At 42.0% G+C, this 16,213-nt stretch overlaps 1 protein-coding gene across 1 annotated transcript; it reads right to left on the bottom strand.

Moving 5' to 3' along the window:
- Positions 1–346: 346 nt before the first annotated feature.
- On the bottom strand, positions 347–5,818 carry MRPL15 (mitochondrial ribosomal protein L15). Its single transcript, XM_030859753.3, has 5 exons — positions 5,323–5,818; positions 4,346–4,500; positions 3,600–3,765; positions 1,310–1,433; positions 347–855 (listed from the first exon to the last, which is right to left on the bottom strand). Exons 1-5 carry the CDS (start codon positions 5,428–5,430, stop codon positions 518–520), a joined length of 891 nt encoding a protein of 296 aa, XP_030715613.1. The 5' UTR covers positions 5,431–5,818; the 3' UTR covers positions 347–517.
- Between the last annotated feature and the right edge of the window lie 10,395 nt (positions 5,819–16,213).

The following is a 16,213-nucleotide window of genomic DNA, read 5'->3' as shown; positions in this document are numbered from 1 at the left end:
CTTAGAAGCTACTCACCAGTCTTAAACCTTCAACTCACACCCCACATCTTAATCATCCCAAGCTGAAGGCTTGCTGCCTTGACACTGGGCAGCAGCGCTTCCTCGCGGCTACCGAGTAAGAGGCTCACCAGTTCATTAGCAGCCCTCTGACCTTGACCAAGCAGCCAACAAAGCAATCCCATCCCACTTGCACGTCCACTCTGATTTGCAACAGTAAGACAAGACCTGGATGGAAAGATGATGGAAGACTCAACCGGAAATTGACTAAGAGTTACACTCTTCCTTGGGCAGAGAACCAGGGAGCTCAGAACGGAGACAGAAGCACACAGATCCACCAGATCCTCTATGCAGTCCTTGCTTACTGTATTTTTATTTTAATTTAGATAAGAAAGAGAGAGATGATTACACAGAAAACACCAACATCTGCAGAATTACAAATTAAGCAAATGCAACGGGAAACACACGTGTTTCGGTCCCTTTCTGGTGCTCTTTTACCATCTGCTCTCTTGGAAGGAACTCAGGAGCTGTAGTACTTGAGGAGATTCTCATCCGTAGGTTTGAGGATTTTCTTATCTGCCATATTCACTACCCACCCAGGAGCAAGACCAAAGAAAATCTGCCTTGGATCTTTTCGAGTGCTGAGCATTTGGAAGAGTTTGTCTTTCGTGATATCAGGTAAGATATAACCATACTTCTTGGCGAGCTCCAGTCTCGCTTCAGGAAATTCAGCAGGATCCGCCAAGTAACCACGATTCCTTGCATCAGTGTAATAGGTTACCAGTGCCTCAGGGGGGAGCATTCGCTTGGGAATGGGTTGTCCACGGAGAAAGAATGGAATAGGTTTGCACAGTATTTCTAAAAAAAATGTTTAAATAGAAAGAGAGAGATGCAAATACTACCTATATACACAATGATTTTCTCTTAATAATGGTATTCTTTTAATTATTAATTTTTAAATATTTCCAAGAGGAAAACTTAATTCCCAAAACTTTTTTTTTTATTAAACAGGTTTGTCTTAAGTAAGCAAATGGAAACACTTGACTTTCAAAAGTCTGCATCTTGAAAGTCAAAGTTACTCCTGCATCACCAACAGCGAGTGAATTTCTAAACGTGGGAAATAGCATATTGAAGCCCCATGTTTCAAAAAACAAAACCTTTTTATGACACACTGGCTGAGGTGTATGAGAAGGCGGAGCGCCACCAGCCACACCAGTAGTAGAAACCCCTCAAACAGGAAGCCAAGGGAGCTGCAGAGCGAGTGAAACCCTCGTGTGGCAGTCAGCACGCGACCCCGAGGCAACAAGCTTACCCAGGCTCCGAGGGTCGTAGAAGGCCGTCGTGACGACACCCCCGTTCTTCTCGATCACAGCGATGGCCAGCTCTGAAGCCAGCTGTACTTCAATATTAACTTTTGCCTTAAAGGTGTCAGCACCCTGTCACCCGTCAAAACAAGGTCTGTGAGGAGACGGCTTGGCTACAAGTGAATTAATTACATGAGCTTCCCGTCTACACTGTGTTTTCTCCTCTAAAGGGCCTGCAACGTGACAGCTATTCCTACTTTAAATACCTCTGCTTTGAGGTCCTATCAAACACCAAATTCTTCCACGTTTTTTAGGCCAACTTGTTTTACCAATTTTCATTCCCTATGAGCAGGGATGACTAGAATTCCATTTTATGCATTTGGCGGGCACCAACATAAATACACATTCCCATTACTTCAGTAACAGCAGATTGTTTAATCCTCAAGACAACTCTAGACCAACAGAATCACTGCCACACCAATGCCATAGACGGAAACGCAGAGAGGTTAAGCAACTTGCCCAAGATCACAAAGCCAGGGGGAGTCTAGTCCCAGCGCCTTCGTTCCTAACCACATTATGCCATGTGACACAGATAAAAACTTACCTTCCTGACCCATAAGTAAGCAAGAGGCCAAGAGCTGGTTAAAGAGGGGGGCAAGAGGGCTCGAGCCAGCAAAAGAACAAAGTATCTGAGCTTGGGAGGGGCCACTCTAGGGAAAGGGGCAGAGACAACAACAAAAATAAAAATAGTACTCAACTTTTTGAAGTCCCGTCTGGGCACTTTCATTAGGATGTGCTATATTTTACTCTAATTGCAGAACAGATTCTGACAAAATAAAAAGATGGTGGCCCTACCATTCTTTTTGCAGTAATCAAAATTTTTTTTGCTATTCTGGTACGGCCGAAACAAGCTGGCTCCCAATTTCAAAATATTCCATCAATTCTAAGACACATTTTCTCACATTTTTCCCATCTATGATACTGGTAGGCATTTTTACAGTCAATGGCACTCTTGACTCAATGAAACAAAGTCTTGCCATATTATTTGAGATTTCTAATTACTGTTCCACAGATTGCTTAACCATTTCCCCATCCTTGGGCATTGGGGTTAGTGCCAGCATTTTCAGTGTTATAAGAAGAATATTTAGCATTTCATTATATCAATTAGGTTTCTTTTGTTTTTCCTTAGGACTTCTGTTCCCAAATTGGTAATGTTGTGCTGAAAGAGCAAAAGAGTCTTATTATCCACTATTTACTACAAATCTGAAATCCAGAAAAGGGCAAGCAGTTTACAGAGCTGTAAATAATGTATAACTGTACTTATTCAACCAAAGTCCTGGTGTAGATTTCAGAATGATTTTTGCTAGTTTAATAGACACATGCCTGAAAGCTGTTGGGATGTGCATTAATGTCTGGTGAGGTCATGGGTTTTTCCATATGTTAATCTACAGTTGTGTTCCCTTATTCGCCTCAAGTAGAATACTGAGGTTTAATGGTGTATTTGGTATTGTCTCTTCAAATCATTTTATTTGGAAAACTTTTATCCACAAGTGTACTTTTTCAAAGGAATCTAAAAGGTTTTCCCATAAACAATGCTCCCCTCTAGTGGACACTAAGTTACTTACACAGCAATATCGTATTACTGACATACAAGAAACAGGTAGTTGACTAACAATCTACAAGTTCATTTGCTTATGAAACTCCTGGCCAACTTCTACAAATAGAAAACCGCTTCCCTACAATTAGAACTGAATTTGATTCATTTCTGTCTTCCATAAATACTGAGTGACTATCACAAGCCAATATTTCCAATGTTGTAAATACAGCAATGTATCAAAGTACCTGCTCTCAAAGAACTGACATCACAATGAGGAAAAACAATGAAAAATAAATACATTACTTGGTAATAAGTGTCAAGTGTTCATACACTCAAAGAAAAATCCTTTGGGCAGAATAAGGCAGACGGTCGGGTATGAGGGTATGAATGTTCCTTTATAAAGAATGTCAAAAACATCTTCCTACTAGGATGACATTTGAACAGAGAACCAAACAGAGTGAGGGAGAAGTACGAATGGGTACACAGGAGAAGAACATCCCAGGACCAGGGAACAGAGCCGCCCCTGCCTCCCGCCACCAACAGCATGCAGCTTTCTAAAACCACGAGTATAACACGATCGCCACTACATAATGTTTATGACAACTCAAAAGGGATAAAAATAAAGCAGGCAGGGTGTCGATTATATGCAAATCAGAAATAGCCATCTATGTAACTCCAAAAACAATCTAATTCAGACTTACCTCCTCTACCAGCTGAACACCATAATCCCTTTTAGATGGCTGGATGGTCACGCCTCTCCCATTGACAAGTTGGGTTAAATCAATAGGTTGTGTAGGATCAACTCGACCCAAATCGATAAGATACTGCAGCCTGTTGAGACTCAAAGGCTGATACTGGCGTCTGAAGCTACACAAGAAAGTAACAGTAGTTGGAAAACTCAGCCAGACTTACCTTCCAGCAAGATCTCCAGATCAACTCAGAGCTTTGTCCTGGGTTTTCCTCCATCAGTTTATATGGTTTAACAAAATAAAACCCCTGAGTATGGCATAAACATGTAATATTCCTTGATTTGGGGGCAATGAAACAAAACCAGTAAGTACTTAGTTTGTTTCACCAACAATTATTTGCCTAGGCATCTACTTCACTCATTTAGACAAATAAATAAATATTTAACCCACTATGTAAATTATACATTAATGGAACTCAAAGTAATGGTGATTACCATTTATTGGGTGACGAAAATGAGTCAGATTTTATATATGTAATCGCCCTAAACCTCGCGAGCAGACACCATTATCTCCATTTTGCAAGTCAGTGCAATGTCTGGCTTTTTCCCCAATTCAGGCTAAACTTCATTACCAAAAATGGTTCAGAGAAACAGCAATGAAAGTTTGCCTCAAAGTGGATTTAAATTTCTACCAACCTAGTTTTAGGTAACTCTCAGTGAGAATTCGGTATTTTACACTAAGAAGAAAAGCAAACTTACCTATGTCCTTCATTAAACCCGTATTTTGGGATTCGAAGGTAAAATGGAGTCTGGCCTCCCTCAAAGCCCAGCCGGGGCCGGGTTCCTCTCTGTCGTTCTCCCTTGTGGCCTCTGCCACATTTCCTACCTCTTCTCTGACCTCTTGGTCGTCTTCCCTGTAAGGAAAGAAAAATGTTTTATGATCTACAGATGCACTTTTAAAAATTGCATTTCACCTTTGCACTGTATCTTTTGGTTACGCCCTTCATTCATCCAACCAAGCACGACTAGCCAAGCCCACTACGTGCCAGGCACCATCCTAGCTGCTCTGAAGTCCAAACACTCCACATGAGCAACTCTGCCTCCGAAGATGTAGCTAATTCTTGCAACCAAACTCCAAGTTGTGTTTCAAAGGGAAAGTTCCAAGAATGAGATGAAAAAAAGGAGACTGTGACAGGTTGGAACTGAAAAAAATTGTAGAATTTAACATCCACAACAAGCAAAGTTTGCATGATACGCAAGCGCATTTATTTTGGAATTAATTGTCAATATGCCATTGTTACCCATATATAGCGTTTTATTTAAATACCAACTTATAAGGAAAATATTTTTCTTACTTTACATCCTGTCACTTCAGGAAAGCAACAAATTGATTTTTAAAGTGACAGTATGTCCATGACAGCTTTTCTAGCTATATTCAATGATTTGCAAAAGAGACATCAAATGTAATAAATCTTTCCCATGAAAATAAGGTATGATGGAAAAGCACTCCATGTTAAACCCAATTTTAAATGAGACAATCATTTGTACTTCCTGCGACCTCGCTCCCCCGCTCTAATTAACGTAATTAAGCCTCTAAACCTGAACCTTACAGAGAACTGGGACCACGTGGGCAGGTTTTCCCGCGTCACCTAAGCAGAGGGGCTCAGTGGCCCCTGGTTCCCCCAGCGCCTCTGGACCCGCGACCCCGAGGGCCCCCGCGCCGCCCGCAGCCTTACCGGTTTCCTGGAGCCCGGGTTCGGCCTCAGGTTAGCCAGGCTCACACGAGGAAGGGCCCGCAGCAGGTCCAAGGCCTGGGGCCCTCCGCCCCGCACCGGGCCGGCCATAACGGCGCGCCCGCCAAACCGCAAGGACGCCGGGCCGCCAGAGCTACGTAATTTCCGGCACTGCTTTACGGCCGAGGCCCCGCCCCTATCGTGCTGCAGGCGCGCCGCGCCGCCAGCCGCGGGGCATGCCGGGAGCCGGGTGCATTCGCGGTGGCGGCAGGTGTGCGAGGGTGTAATCTTCGCGGTGCGCCGGCTTTATGTTTAGTTCGTTGGGGATGGGATCCTGTTTTGAGAGGTCGTGCCTTGACCTTGGCTCGGAATGTGCTGCGTTCTCTTCCGCCGCACAAAGCACGCGTTGAAAACGGTGTGTGCTTTAGAGGACTTGGAGTCACTGGCCTGATGTGTCTCCCAGCCTGGTCCTTAGAGGCGCAGGGTCTTCTCCGAGCTCCACGTGGGGCCCAGAATAAGATACCCTGGGCGCTGAAGTACCGGCTTGGAGCTGAGCCAATTATACGCCCTGTCCTCTGAAAAGAATTGCACAACGGAGAGTTGTGGGTTAATTGTTATTTGGGGCAAGATGAGGGCTATAGCATGGGAGATAGCCCCTCAGCTCCGAGGAATTGCTCCGGAGGTCAGTATATATGTGATTTACGTGAAGGGAGGTAGTGTCATCAAGCACACATGTTGGCAGAGGCTTGCTGCTGGTCACAGGAGCAGATGTCACCGGTAATAATTCTAGTGCCCTTCTAGATACAAGGAGATGCCAGAATTTGGGCTCATAAAATCTTCTGGAAATGCCTATCTGAAAACCTGTTCTGCCAGTTTTCCCAGAGCAAAGTGCGCCTTACTCCTGATCTCAGCCCTCAAGTCTTTTCAAGGGGTGTTGGAGGTCAGCGGCTGCAGTGGCTACCGACTTCATCCTTGTAGAGGCAGATGGCAAGTTCCGACTTTTAGCTGGCAACCTTGAGATTCGAAAATAATACTCAGGGTCGAGCTATTACAGTGTCTGGCTGGTACCAACCCGTGAATAGGACGCAAATTCTGCATCATGTCCGAGTGCGTCTGTGTTGCTTTGACCAAGTCACAGACATGCTAACTTCACTTGCTGTTAATACTGAAGGAGCCACGCTGAGCGCTTGGCTGTGTGTCAGTCGCGTGCTGAGTCACCCTCATTCGATTCATCAACTGAACAACCCCTCGTGGGGTAGATGTTATTACCTTTCGGACTTGACAAGGGCGGTAGCTTGAACGACGTCTCATAGCAAGCAGCAGAGCCAGGATTCACACTTTGCCTCCTATTACATAAGTAGTATTTTTTATAATATAAAGTTGAATATCTGCAGCACAAAATACATAACAATATTTTCACTCAAAAGTATCGGCTTCCCTATTTTTGTCTTAAGTGAGTATAATATGGACCATGCTCTTTTCTTTTCCTTTCTTTTATTTTTCTTTTTATGTTTCACTGTCTTGCTGGGGGATTGTTCTGCTCATCCCTACTGGTGATCACAAATGGTGAAGGTGGAAATAAATTTTTGGAGGGCAACTACTTCTCTGTTTAAACATTTTTGAAGTTATTTTAAATCAAGTGTGAAAAACTACAGAGGGGACTTCCTGGTGGTCCAGTGGTTAGGGCTCTGTGCTTTCACTGCTGGGGCCGAGTTCTATCCCTGGTCATGGAACTCAGATCCCACAAGCCCCGTGACCTGGCAAAAAAACCCACAAAAAACACAGAAAGAAAAAGTTGCATTCATTCCTTTATTTAAGCAATATTTATGAGCGAGACACTGAACTTGTTACTGAAAAATATACATGGATGAAGTCAAACAGGATCTTCTCCCAGATTGTTTGAAATCTAGTAGGGGAGATTTTCCAAGAATTATTATTATTATTATTATTTTGGCTGCACCACGCACTTGTGGGATCTTAGTTCCCCCACCAGGGAGCAAACCCGGGCCCTTGGCAATGAAAGCGTGGAGTCCTAACCACTGGACCACCAGGGAATTCCCCAAGAATGAGTATTTTTGAAAAGTTAAAAAAAAAATCAGGCCTCTTGTAGAACAAATAGCACTACAAGAGAAATACAAATATGTGAGTTCTATAAAACAATATGAAGATAAAAGTCCATACTATTTAGAAGTGTAGAAAGAAATATAGTGAAAAAAATAGAAGCTAGTCCCTGCCTTTAAGGGTTTTCAATTCAATATATTTCATCATCTTTCTGTTAGAAATTTCATACTTCTGGGAAGAAAATTGCAAAATATGTTGCAAAATGTGTCCTAATCTACAGAAAGATACATAGTTTTCCCCCTATCTAGAAAATCATTGTTTTCACTAAGTAATGAGCTCTAGATGAGTGTTAGTTCCAATAATATTCTTTATCATCGAAAAAAAATTTTATTGAATAAATGAGATACAGGAAATATAAAACAGTGTGCTGCCCTTCTGTGAAGTAGATGCTTTTTGTTGTATATGTTATGTAATGTTATTGGTGGACATCAGTTAATGATAGTGGAAGTAATAATTGTAGGCTACATATTTGTTTAGCCCATATGCAACATGTTGACCAAGCATATAAAACAGTCAAAATAATTTGATGAGTCTCATCTGTGTTGTAAGAATGTAAATTAAGGGTGTATGGTGAATAAGTCATCGATCTTTAAGCCTACAGAAGTTTTACATCATCATTATCATTGCAGGATAATATTTATTAAGCACCCACATGCTTGGGGTGTTGTCCTAGACCCTGTTTAAATCACATTAAGGAGACCTTGTAATAAGAAAACATCTCAGCAACTATTTAAGAGTCATCCTGACTCCAGCCCTGGTTAATAGTGACTACTGAGTCATTATATAAAAGAATGAAGTGAACCCTATAAAGATGCTATAATTTGAAGTCCATTGGGAAGGCCCTCCTTCTCATACACTCCCAAATAATCTTCCTCCACCTATCCCAGTGCTTTGACAGTTGTCAATATAGATTGATTCCTTTAGCTAATTAATTAAAATAAAAATTTTCAAGGATGTAAGAATGGGAGTTGGGGATGAAAATAAAAGGGGATAAATTCATCACACAAGGTACTGTGTATGAACCATAATGATAATACACTATGACATGAAGAGTCACGTCAGGACTTCCCTGGTGGTGCAGTGGTTGAGAGTCCGCCTGCCAATGCAGGGGACATGGGTTCAAACCCTCGTCGGGGAAGATCCCACATGCCGCGGAGCAACTAAGCCCGCGCGCCACAACTATTGAGCCTGCGCTCTAGGGCCCCGCGAGCCACAACTACTGAAGGCCGTGCTCCACAACAAGAGAAGCCACTGCAGTGAGATGCCCGCACACCGCAAGAAAGAGTAGCCCATGCTCTCTGCAACTGGAGAAAGCCTGCACGTAGCAACAAAGACCGAACTCAGCCAAAAATAAATAAAACAATAATAAATTAAAAAAAGCTCAACTCAACTGTTTCTGAGATTAAAAAACAACAAGACAAAAGCATGCACATAAAAGTCTCCCATCTCATCTCCCTAAATGAGGTCACACATTAAATGATATTTTGGCAGGGATGGGAACAGGAGGAGGAAAGGAATTTCAGTGATTCAGTTATTACTGACGAGTCATTTTTAGAATGGGACCAAGAATAGGCTAATTTTGTGAAGATCAAAGTTGAGTAAAAAAAAACTGGAGATGTGATTTTTCTTAGTGAAGGAAGGAAGGAAGTCAAGGGCGGGAAAGAAGTGAATGGCTTTGATACTGGGAAACAACAAATATTGAGAGAGAAGAGAGCATGAAAAGGGTTGAAAATAAACGTCACCTTCAAAAAAATTACCTAGTTTTATCAAAGGTTGTTCCTGACTCAAAGGTCTTCATTCACACCTAGATAATTTTTGTTTTGATTTTATCATAGTACATAATGCATTCATTTGTTATGAAAAAAATGCAGCTGTACAAAAGCGCCTACACTGAGAAGCAGGAGATCTTCATAGGCAATCACTTTTAACTTTCTGTTTTCATTTCTTCTGGTGATTGCCTCCATATTTACAAATTAAAATTTCCCTACACTAATTGTTTTTTATCAACTTTTGACATTGTATATTCATTCACTTGTTTTATGATAGCTGAAGATCTATATTAAACTACTTCCTTCTAGTATTTTCTCTCATGGTAAACTGTGTGATTTAAATAATATAAGAACTTTAAATAATATAAGAACTGCTTCTTGGATGTTCAAGTTTCAGAAGTATATATGAGCTCCTCCCTCTAAGATGAAGATACTGACACGCCTCCCCTGTCACTCCTTTGCCCCTTCTCATTTCCAACCTCTGTTAGCTGCCTATTTACTAACAATTTACTGACAATTTAATCCATTGTCATGGATTATCAATATACCTGTACACTTTCAATCATCATTTAGTGTAAATAAGAAGCTACGATTACTGTATTTGCTCTTTCTAGACCAGTTTTCAGTATTTCCCTCTTTTCTGGCCCCAGAGAACTGGCTTTCAGGTTGATAGACTTTCTTTAAATTCATGGCCATAAACCTCAAATTGGTCATCCTACCTCAGTGTTCTAGAAAACTTACTTTTTCACTCTCCATGATGACTATTTTGTATCTACTTTCCCTCTCTCTCTGTCAATGATTTTCCTTTATACTTTAGAAAAAGGAGTCATGAGATGGAGAATTTCTTCCACATCCCACCAGTAAATGTACAGTCCTTCCCTAGAGCAGCATTCATCCTCTATATCCTATTAAAGAGAAGGAAGTGGCTTTTCTCCTGCTAATGGTCAGTCTTTCCACCTGTGATCTGGACTCCTCCCACCTGCTTAAGAATTTTGTAGTTTTCATATCCCCTTTCTTTCCTACATTATCAATCTCTCCTTGTACTGCTAATCAGAATATAAAAAGGTAAAATGGTGGGGCTTCCCTGGTGGCGCAGTGGTTGAGAGTCCGCCAGCCGATGCAGGGGACATGGGTTCGTGCCCTGGTCGGGGAATATCCCACATGCTGCGGAGCGGCTGGGCCCGTGAGCCATGGCCGCTGAGCCTGCGCGTCCGGAGCCTGTGCTCCGCAACAGGAGAGGCCGCAATAGTGAGAGGCCCGCGTATCGCAAAAAAAAAAAAGTAAAATGGTGCAGCCTCTTTGGAAAACAGTATGGAGTTTCCTCAAAAAAGTAAAAATAGGGGACTTCCCTGGCAGTCCAATGGTTAAGACTCTGCACTTCCACTGCAGCGGGTGTGGGTTCAATCCCTGGTGGGGGAACTAAGATCCTGTGTGCCACACAGTGCAGCCAAAAAAAATTTTTTTAATTAAAAAAATTTTTTTAAAGTAAAAATAGAGCTACGTTATCCGGCAAGCCCACTCCTGGGTATATATCCAAAAGAACTGAAATCAGGATCTCAAAGAGATATTTGCACTTCCATGTTTACTGCAGCATTATTCACAGTAGCTAAGACATGGAAACAACCCATGTGCATCGACAGACAAATGGATAAAGGAAATATGGGATAGACCTAAAATTAAATATTATTCCAATTTAAAATTTAAGGAAATTGTACCATTTGTGACAACATGGGTAGACATGGAAGATGTTATGCTGAATGAAATGTCAGTCACAGAAGGACAAGTACTGCATGATTCCACCTATATCATGTATGAAATAGTCAAACTCATATAAGTAGAAAATAAATTGGTGATTGCTAGGGATTAGGAGTGGGGTAAATGGAGAGTTGTTGGTGACTGGGTGTAAAGTTCCAGGTATGCAGAGTGAATGCTATCTAGGGATCTATATGATCTAGGGATCTATAAGGTCTAGAGATCTATAACATTACAACATGGTGCCTATAGTTAGCAGTGTGGTGTGTGCTTAAAAACTTAAGAAGGTAAATCTTTTTAAAAAATATATATATTTATTTATTTATTTATTGGCTGTGTCAGGTCTTAGCTGCGGCATGCGGGATCTTCGATGGAGCATGCGGGATCTTTTGTTGTGGCATGCAGCCTCTCTAGTTGTGGCTCGTGGGCTCAGTAGTTGTGGCTCGCGGGCTTAGTTGCCTCGAGGCATGTGGGATCCTAGTTCCCCGACCAGGGATCAAACCCACATCCCCTGCATTGGAAGGCAGATTCTTAACCACTGGACCACCAGGGAAGTCCCAAGATGGTAAATTTTATGTTAAACGTTCTTATCACAAGAAACAAAGCAAGGGGACACAAGAAATCTTTAAGAGGTGATGGAATGTTTATTACCATGATTGTGGTGATGGTATCACAAGTGTAAGCATATGTCCAAACTCATCAAAATGTACACATTAAATATGTACAATTTGTATATATTAATTGTACCTCAATAAAGCTAAAAAATAGAAATTATCTTCTAAAGTGAGTTCTTAGCAGCACTCAGAGCAGTTGGCCACCCCCACTTGAAATATTTTCCTTGTTCGATTTCTGGATAGCCCACATTTCTGGTTTCTTTCTTCCATCCTGGCTGACCTCTCTCACTTTTACTGTCTCCTCCTACACCATCTGACCTCTAAATATTGAAATTTATTGTTTCTATGCAGATGTTCTCCCAAGGTGATCTTAAATGGTTTATAAATTCTCAGATTTATACCCGCGTCCCAAATCAGAGCCAATCTGTATAGAGGGAAGACTGTGAAGACACAGGGAGAAGACAGTCACCTACAAGTCACGGAGAGAGGCCTCAGAGGAAACCAGCCCTGCCGACACCTCGATCTTAGACATCTCACCTCCACAACTGTGCACAAATTAATTTGTCTGTTAATCCACCCAGTCTGTGGTCCTTTGTTATGGTAGCCCTAGCAAACTAATAGAGATTCTGGTACCAGGAATTAGGGCACTGCTCTAACAAACATCTAAAATTGTGGAAGTGACTTTAGAACTGGTTAATGGGTAGAGGCTGGGAGAGTTTTGAGGGGCATGTTAGAAAAAGGAAGGAAAAGAGAAGATTTGGAAATTTCTCAGCCTTTCTATATTGCAAAAAATGAGAAAGAGTATTCTGGAGGGAACATCAAGGGTGTGACTGGACAAACATTCACTACAGGGGCACAACAGTAAGTGTGAACTGAAAGATGGAAGAGTCAGAGAACTTAAATACAGATTGTTAGAGGTTACGCAATCTGAGGAACAGAGAAAAAGAATGAAGAAAACTGAGCAGGGCCTTACAGAATTGTGGGACACCATTAGGCATACCAGCATTTGTGTAATGGAAGTAACTGAAGGAAAGGAGGGAGGGGAGCAGAAAAATATCGACTATATAGTGGTTGAAAACTTCCCAAACACTATGAGAAACATTACGTATCCAAGAGCCTCAATAAACTCTTAGCATGACTGAAAGGAGGTCTACACCCAGACACATCATGGTCAAATGCTGAAAGCTGATGGTATATGTCCAAAGGAACTGAAAGCAGGAAGTCAAACAGATATTTGTATGCCAATGTTCATTGAAGCATTATTCACAAAAACCAAAAGGTGGAAACAACCCAAGTGTCCATCAACAGACGAATGGATAAACAAAAAGTAGTGTACACCTGCAAAGGTATTTTATTCAATCATAAAAGGGAATGGAGATATGATACATGCCACAACATGGAAGAACCTTGAAAACATTATGCTAAATGAAATAAGTGAGATACAAAAGGATAAATATTGTATGAATCCACTTACATAAAATATCTGGAATAAACAAATTCATAGAGACAGAAAGTAGATTAGACATTACAAAGGGTTAGGGAGAGGGTGGAATGGAGAGTGTTGCCTAACAGTTACAGAGTTTCTGTTTGGAGTGATGAAAAAGTTTTGGAAACAGTGGTGAAGTTTGCACAACATTTTAAATGCAATTAACGCTACTGAGTTATACACTTTAAAATGGCAAAAATGGCAAATTTTATGTTAAATACATTTCACTACAATTACAAAATTAATGATGTAATGTACCAAAAATCATTGAATTGTACACTTTAATGGATGAATTGTATGATTTGTAAATTATATCTCAATAAAGCTGTCAAAGTAAAAGGATGTAAAAAGATAAACAGCAACAATAAGAGAGCTGGAGCAGCTATGCTAATATCTGAAAAAATAGATTTTAAGATAAAAATTGTTAACAGGAAGCAAAAACTGACAGAATCTAAAGAAAACAATAGACAATTCAACAATAAGAGTTGGGGACTTGAATTCCCCTCATTCAAAAATTGACAGAATAAATAGGCAGAAGACTGATGAGGTTATAGAACACTTGAACAACATTAAAAACTAGCTGGACATAATAGACATCTATCAAACACTCTGCCCAACAACAGCAGAATACATATTCTTCTCAAATGCACATGGAACAGTCTCCAAAATAGACCATATGCTGTGACATAAAACCTGTCTCAATAGAACTGAAAATCTGAAGTCACACAAAGTATGTTTTCTGACCACAATGGAACTTGTGAAAGAAATTTGGGAAATACACAGATACATGGAAATTATTTTCAAGTATATAATTGCCTAAAAATCCACCAAAAAAAAAAAAAGCTACTAAAACTTAAGTGAGTATAGCAAGATTTCAGATACAAGGCCAGTATGCAAAAATTAAATTCCTGTATCTAGCAATAAATAATTAAATTGAAATTTGAAATACCATTTACAATTGCATAAGATATGGATTTTCTAGGCATAAATTTGACAAAAGGTATTCCGGCCTATACAATGAAAAGTAGAAAACATTACTAACAGAGGGCTTCCCTGGTGGCACAGAGGTTAAGAATCCGCCTGCCAATGAAGGGGATACGGGTTCAGGCCCTGGTCCGGGAAGATGCCACATGCCGTGAAGCAACTAAGCCCGTGTGCCACAACTACTGATCCTGAGTTCTAGAGCCCGCGAACCCCAACTACTGAAGCCCGCGCGCCTAGAGCCCGTGCTCTGCAACAAGAGAAGCCACCGCGATGAGAAGCCCACGAACCACAACGAAGAGTAGCCCCCGCTTGCCACAACTAGAGAAAGCCCACGCACAGCAACGAAGACCCAACGCAGCCATAAATAAATAAAAATTTATAAAAACAAAGAAACACTTTAAAAATAAATAAATAAAACATTACTTGTAGAAATCCAAGATTACCTAAAAATTCACACTAGTTCTTGGATCAGAAGACTCAGTTGTCAGACGTCCTCAAATTGGTCTGTAGCTTCATGAGAATCTCACTGAAAATCCCAATAGCCTTTTTATTTTGGAGAAATCAGCACCAACTTAACATTTTTGAGAGCCCACAAAATTATCAGCACTCAGATCCAGTATAAGAATGATTGGGGAAAAAATAAAAGAGAATATGAATAAGACCCCCAAACTTCAAGCATTCTGGCTATCATATAATTAAAGTGGAGATTTTGTTGTTTTGTTTTTGTTTTTAAGATCTTTGTTCACTAGCTTCCCCTTACCCTTACACTGGACTCCCTAAGGATTGTTAAAAAACAAAACTCAACAGAATAAATAAAAAAATCTAATTGGCTTTATGCAACGATTCATGAATGGGGCAGCACCCCATCCAGCAAGTAGAGAGGAGCTCCGGGGAGCCGCACAAACAGAAGATTTTAAAGGCAGAAAGAGGGTGGCAACGAGGAAAGAGCAGATTACTTCATTTTTCTTTGGGGGATGGAAGGGGTCTAGACAGGCTGATTAACTCACTAGCGCCGACTAGGAAATTCCAGACTGACTTTAAGATTACATCCTGCCAGAGATTGAAACTGGAATAAGTTTAGGTAGTAAGTTTCAGTTTGGGGATGATGTGGGCTTAGCACAAGTGACTCCATTTTGGGCCTGTTATCCTCCTTTTAACAGACTGTATATATCCTCTAAGTTTCTCCACTAGATTGTGACAACTAAAAACTGTCGTTTGACACCTGGTTCTACAAGGGTGAAGTCAGTAGCCGCTGCAGTCGCTGACCTTCAACACCTCCAGAAAGGAGTTCAGGGCTGAGATCGGGATGAGGTACTCTGTGCTCTGGGGAAAACTGGCAGAACAGGACTTCGGATAATTAGATACTTGCAGGTGAAAATTTTTATGAACCCAAACTCTTGCATCTTCCCACATTCAGAAAAGCACTAAAACCATTAAATCTCTTCTGACTAGCAGCAACCTTCTAGGGAGACACGTGCTTGACTGCATGCACACTTGGACCAAAATCATCTACCCACTGACCTCGCCCCCCACCCAAACTTTTCAGAGCACGTCCTCAGCGCTGAGAGGAGGTGTCCCAGGGCATAGCCCTCAGTGAGTCCCCAAATAAAACGGAACCACAGCTCTCACTGTGTGTTTTCTCCAGTGGTCAACTGTAACCCTCCGAAGGTCAGGGCATTTTGCCTTTAGGTGTGTCCATCTCCGCCCCTCCCAGATCCTACCAGGTATTTGATGGGCATCGGGCCACCGCTGTAGAATGGGGTCATGTGTTCTGGGGCCTAAATCAGTAGGACCTCCAGAGCCACCAATCAGCAAATTGTGGAAACTCGGTGACAACTGAGTGCTTCCCTCTCCAGTTGCAGTTCAAAGGAGGCGAGGCGCGGGCCCCCAAACTACACACCTGTGCAGCCCCCAGTGGAAATACCGCAGAAGCTGCTCCCCAAGTCCAGTCCTTCCCGACCTTTGCAAGTGAGTGGGGTCGGGAGTGACCGCGCGGCCCCGCCCCCCAGACCGGCCGCCCGCACTGAGCACGCGCGGCCCGCGGGCCTGAGGTCAGCTCGGGCCGCCCTCTGCCGCGGCCAACGCGGCGTCGGGCGGCCGGGCACTGTGACGCGCGGGGCGACCGGCGGGGCGGGGCGGGGCGGGGGACGGTACGGCGAGGCACGGCG

The sequence above is a fragment of the Globicephala melas genome, chromosome 17, assembly GCF_963455315.2.
Source record: "Globicephala melas chromosome 17, mGloMel1.2, whole genome shotgun sequence".
Taxonomy (NCBI): Eukaryota; Metazoa; Chordata; class Mammalia; order Artiodactyla; family Delphinidae; genus Globicephala; species Globicephala melas.
Note: the sequence above shows the minus strand (reverse complement) of the source record. Positions and strands in the feature narration are given on the sequence as shown.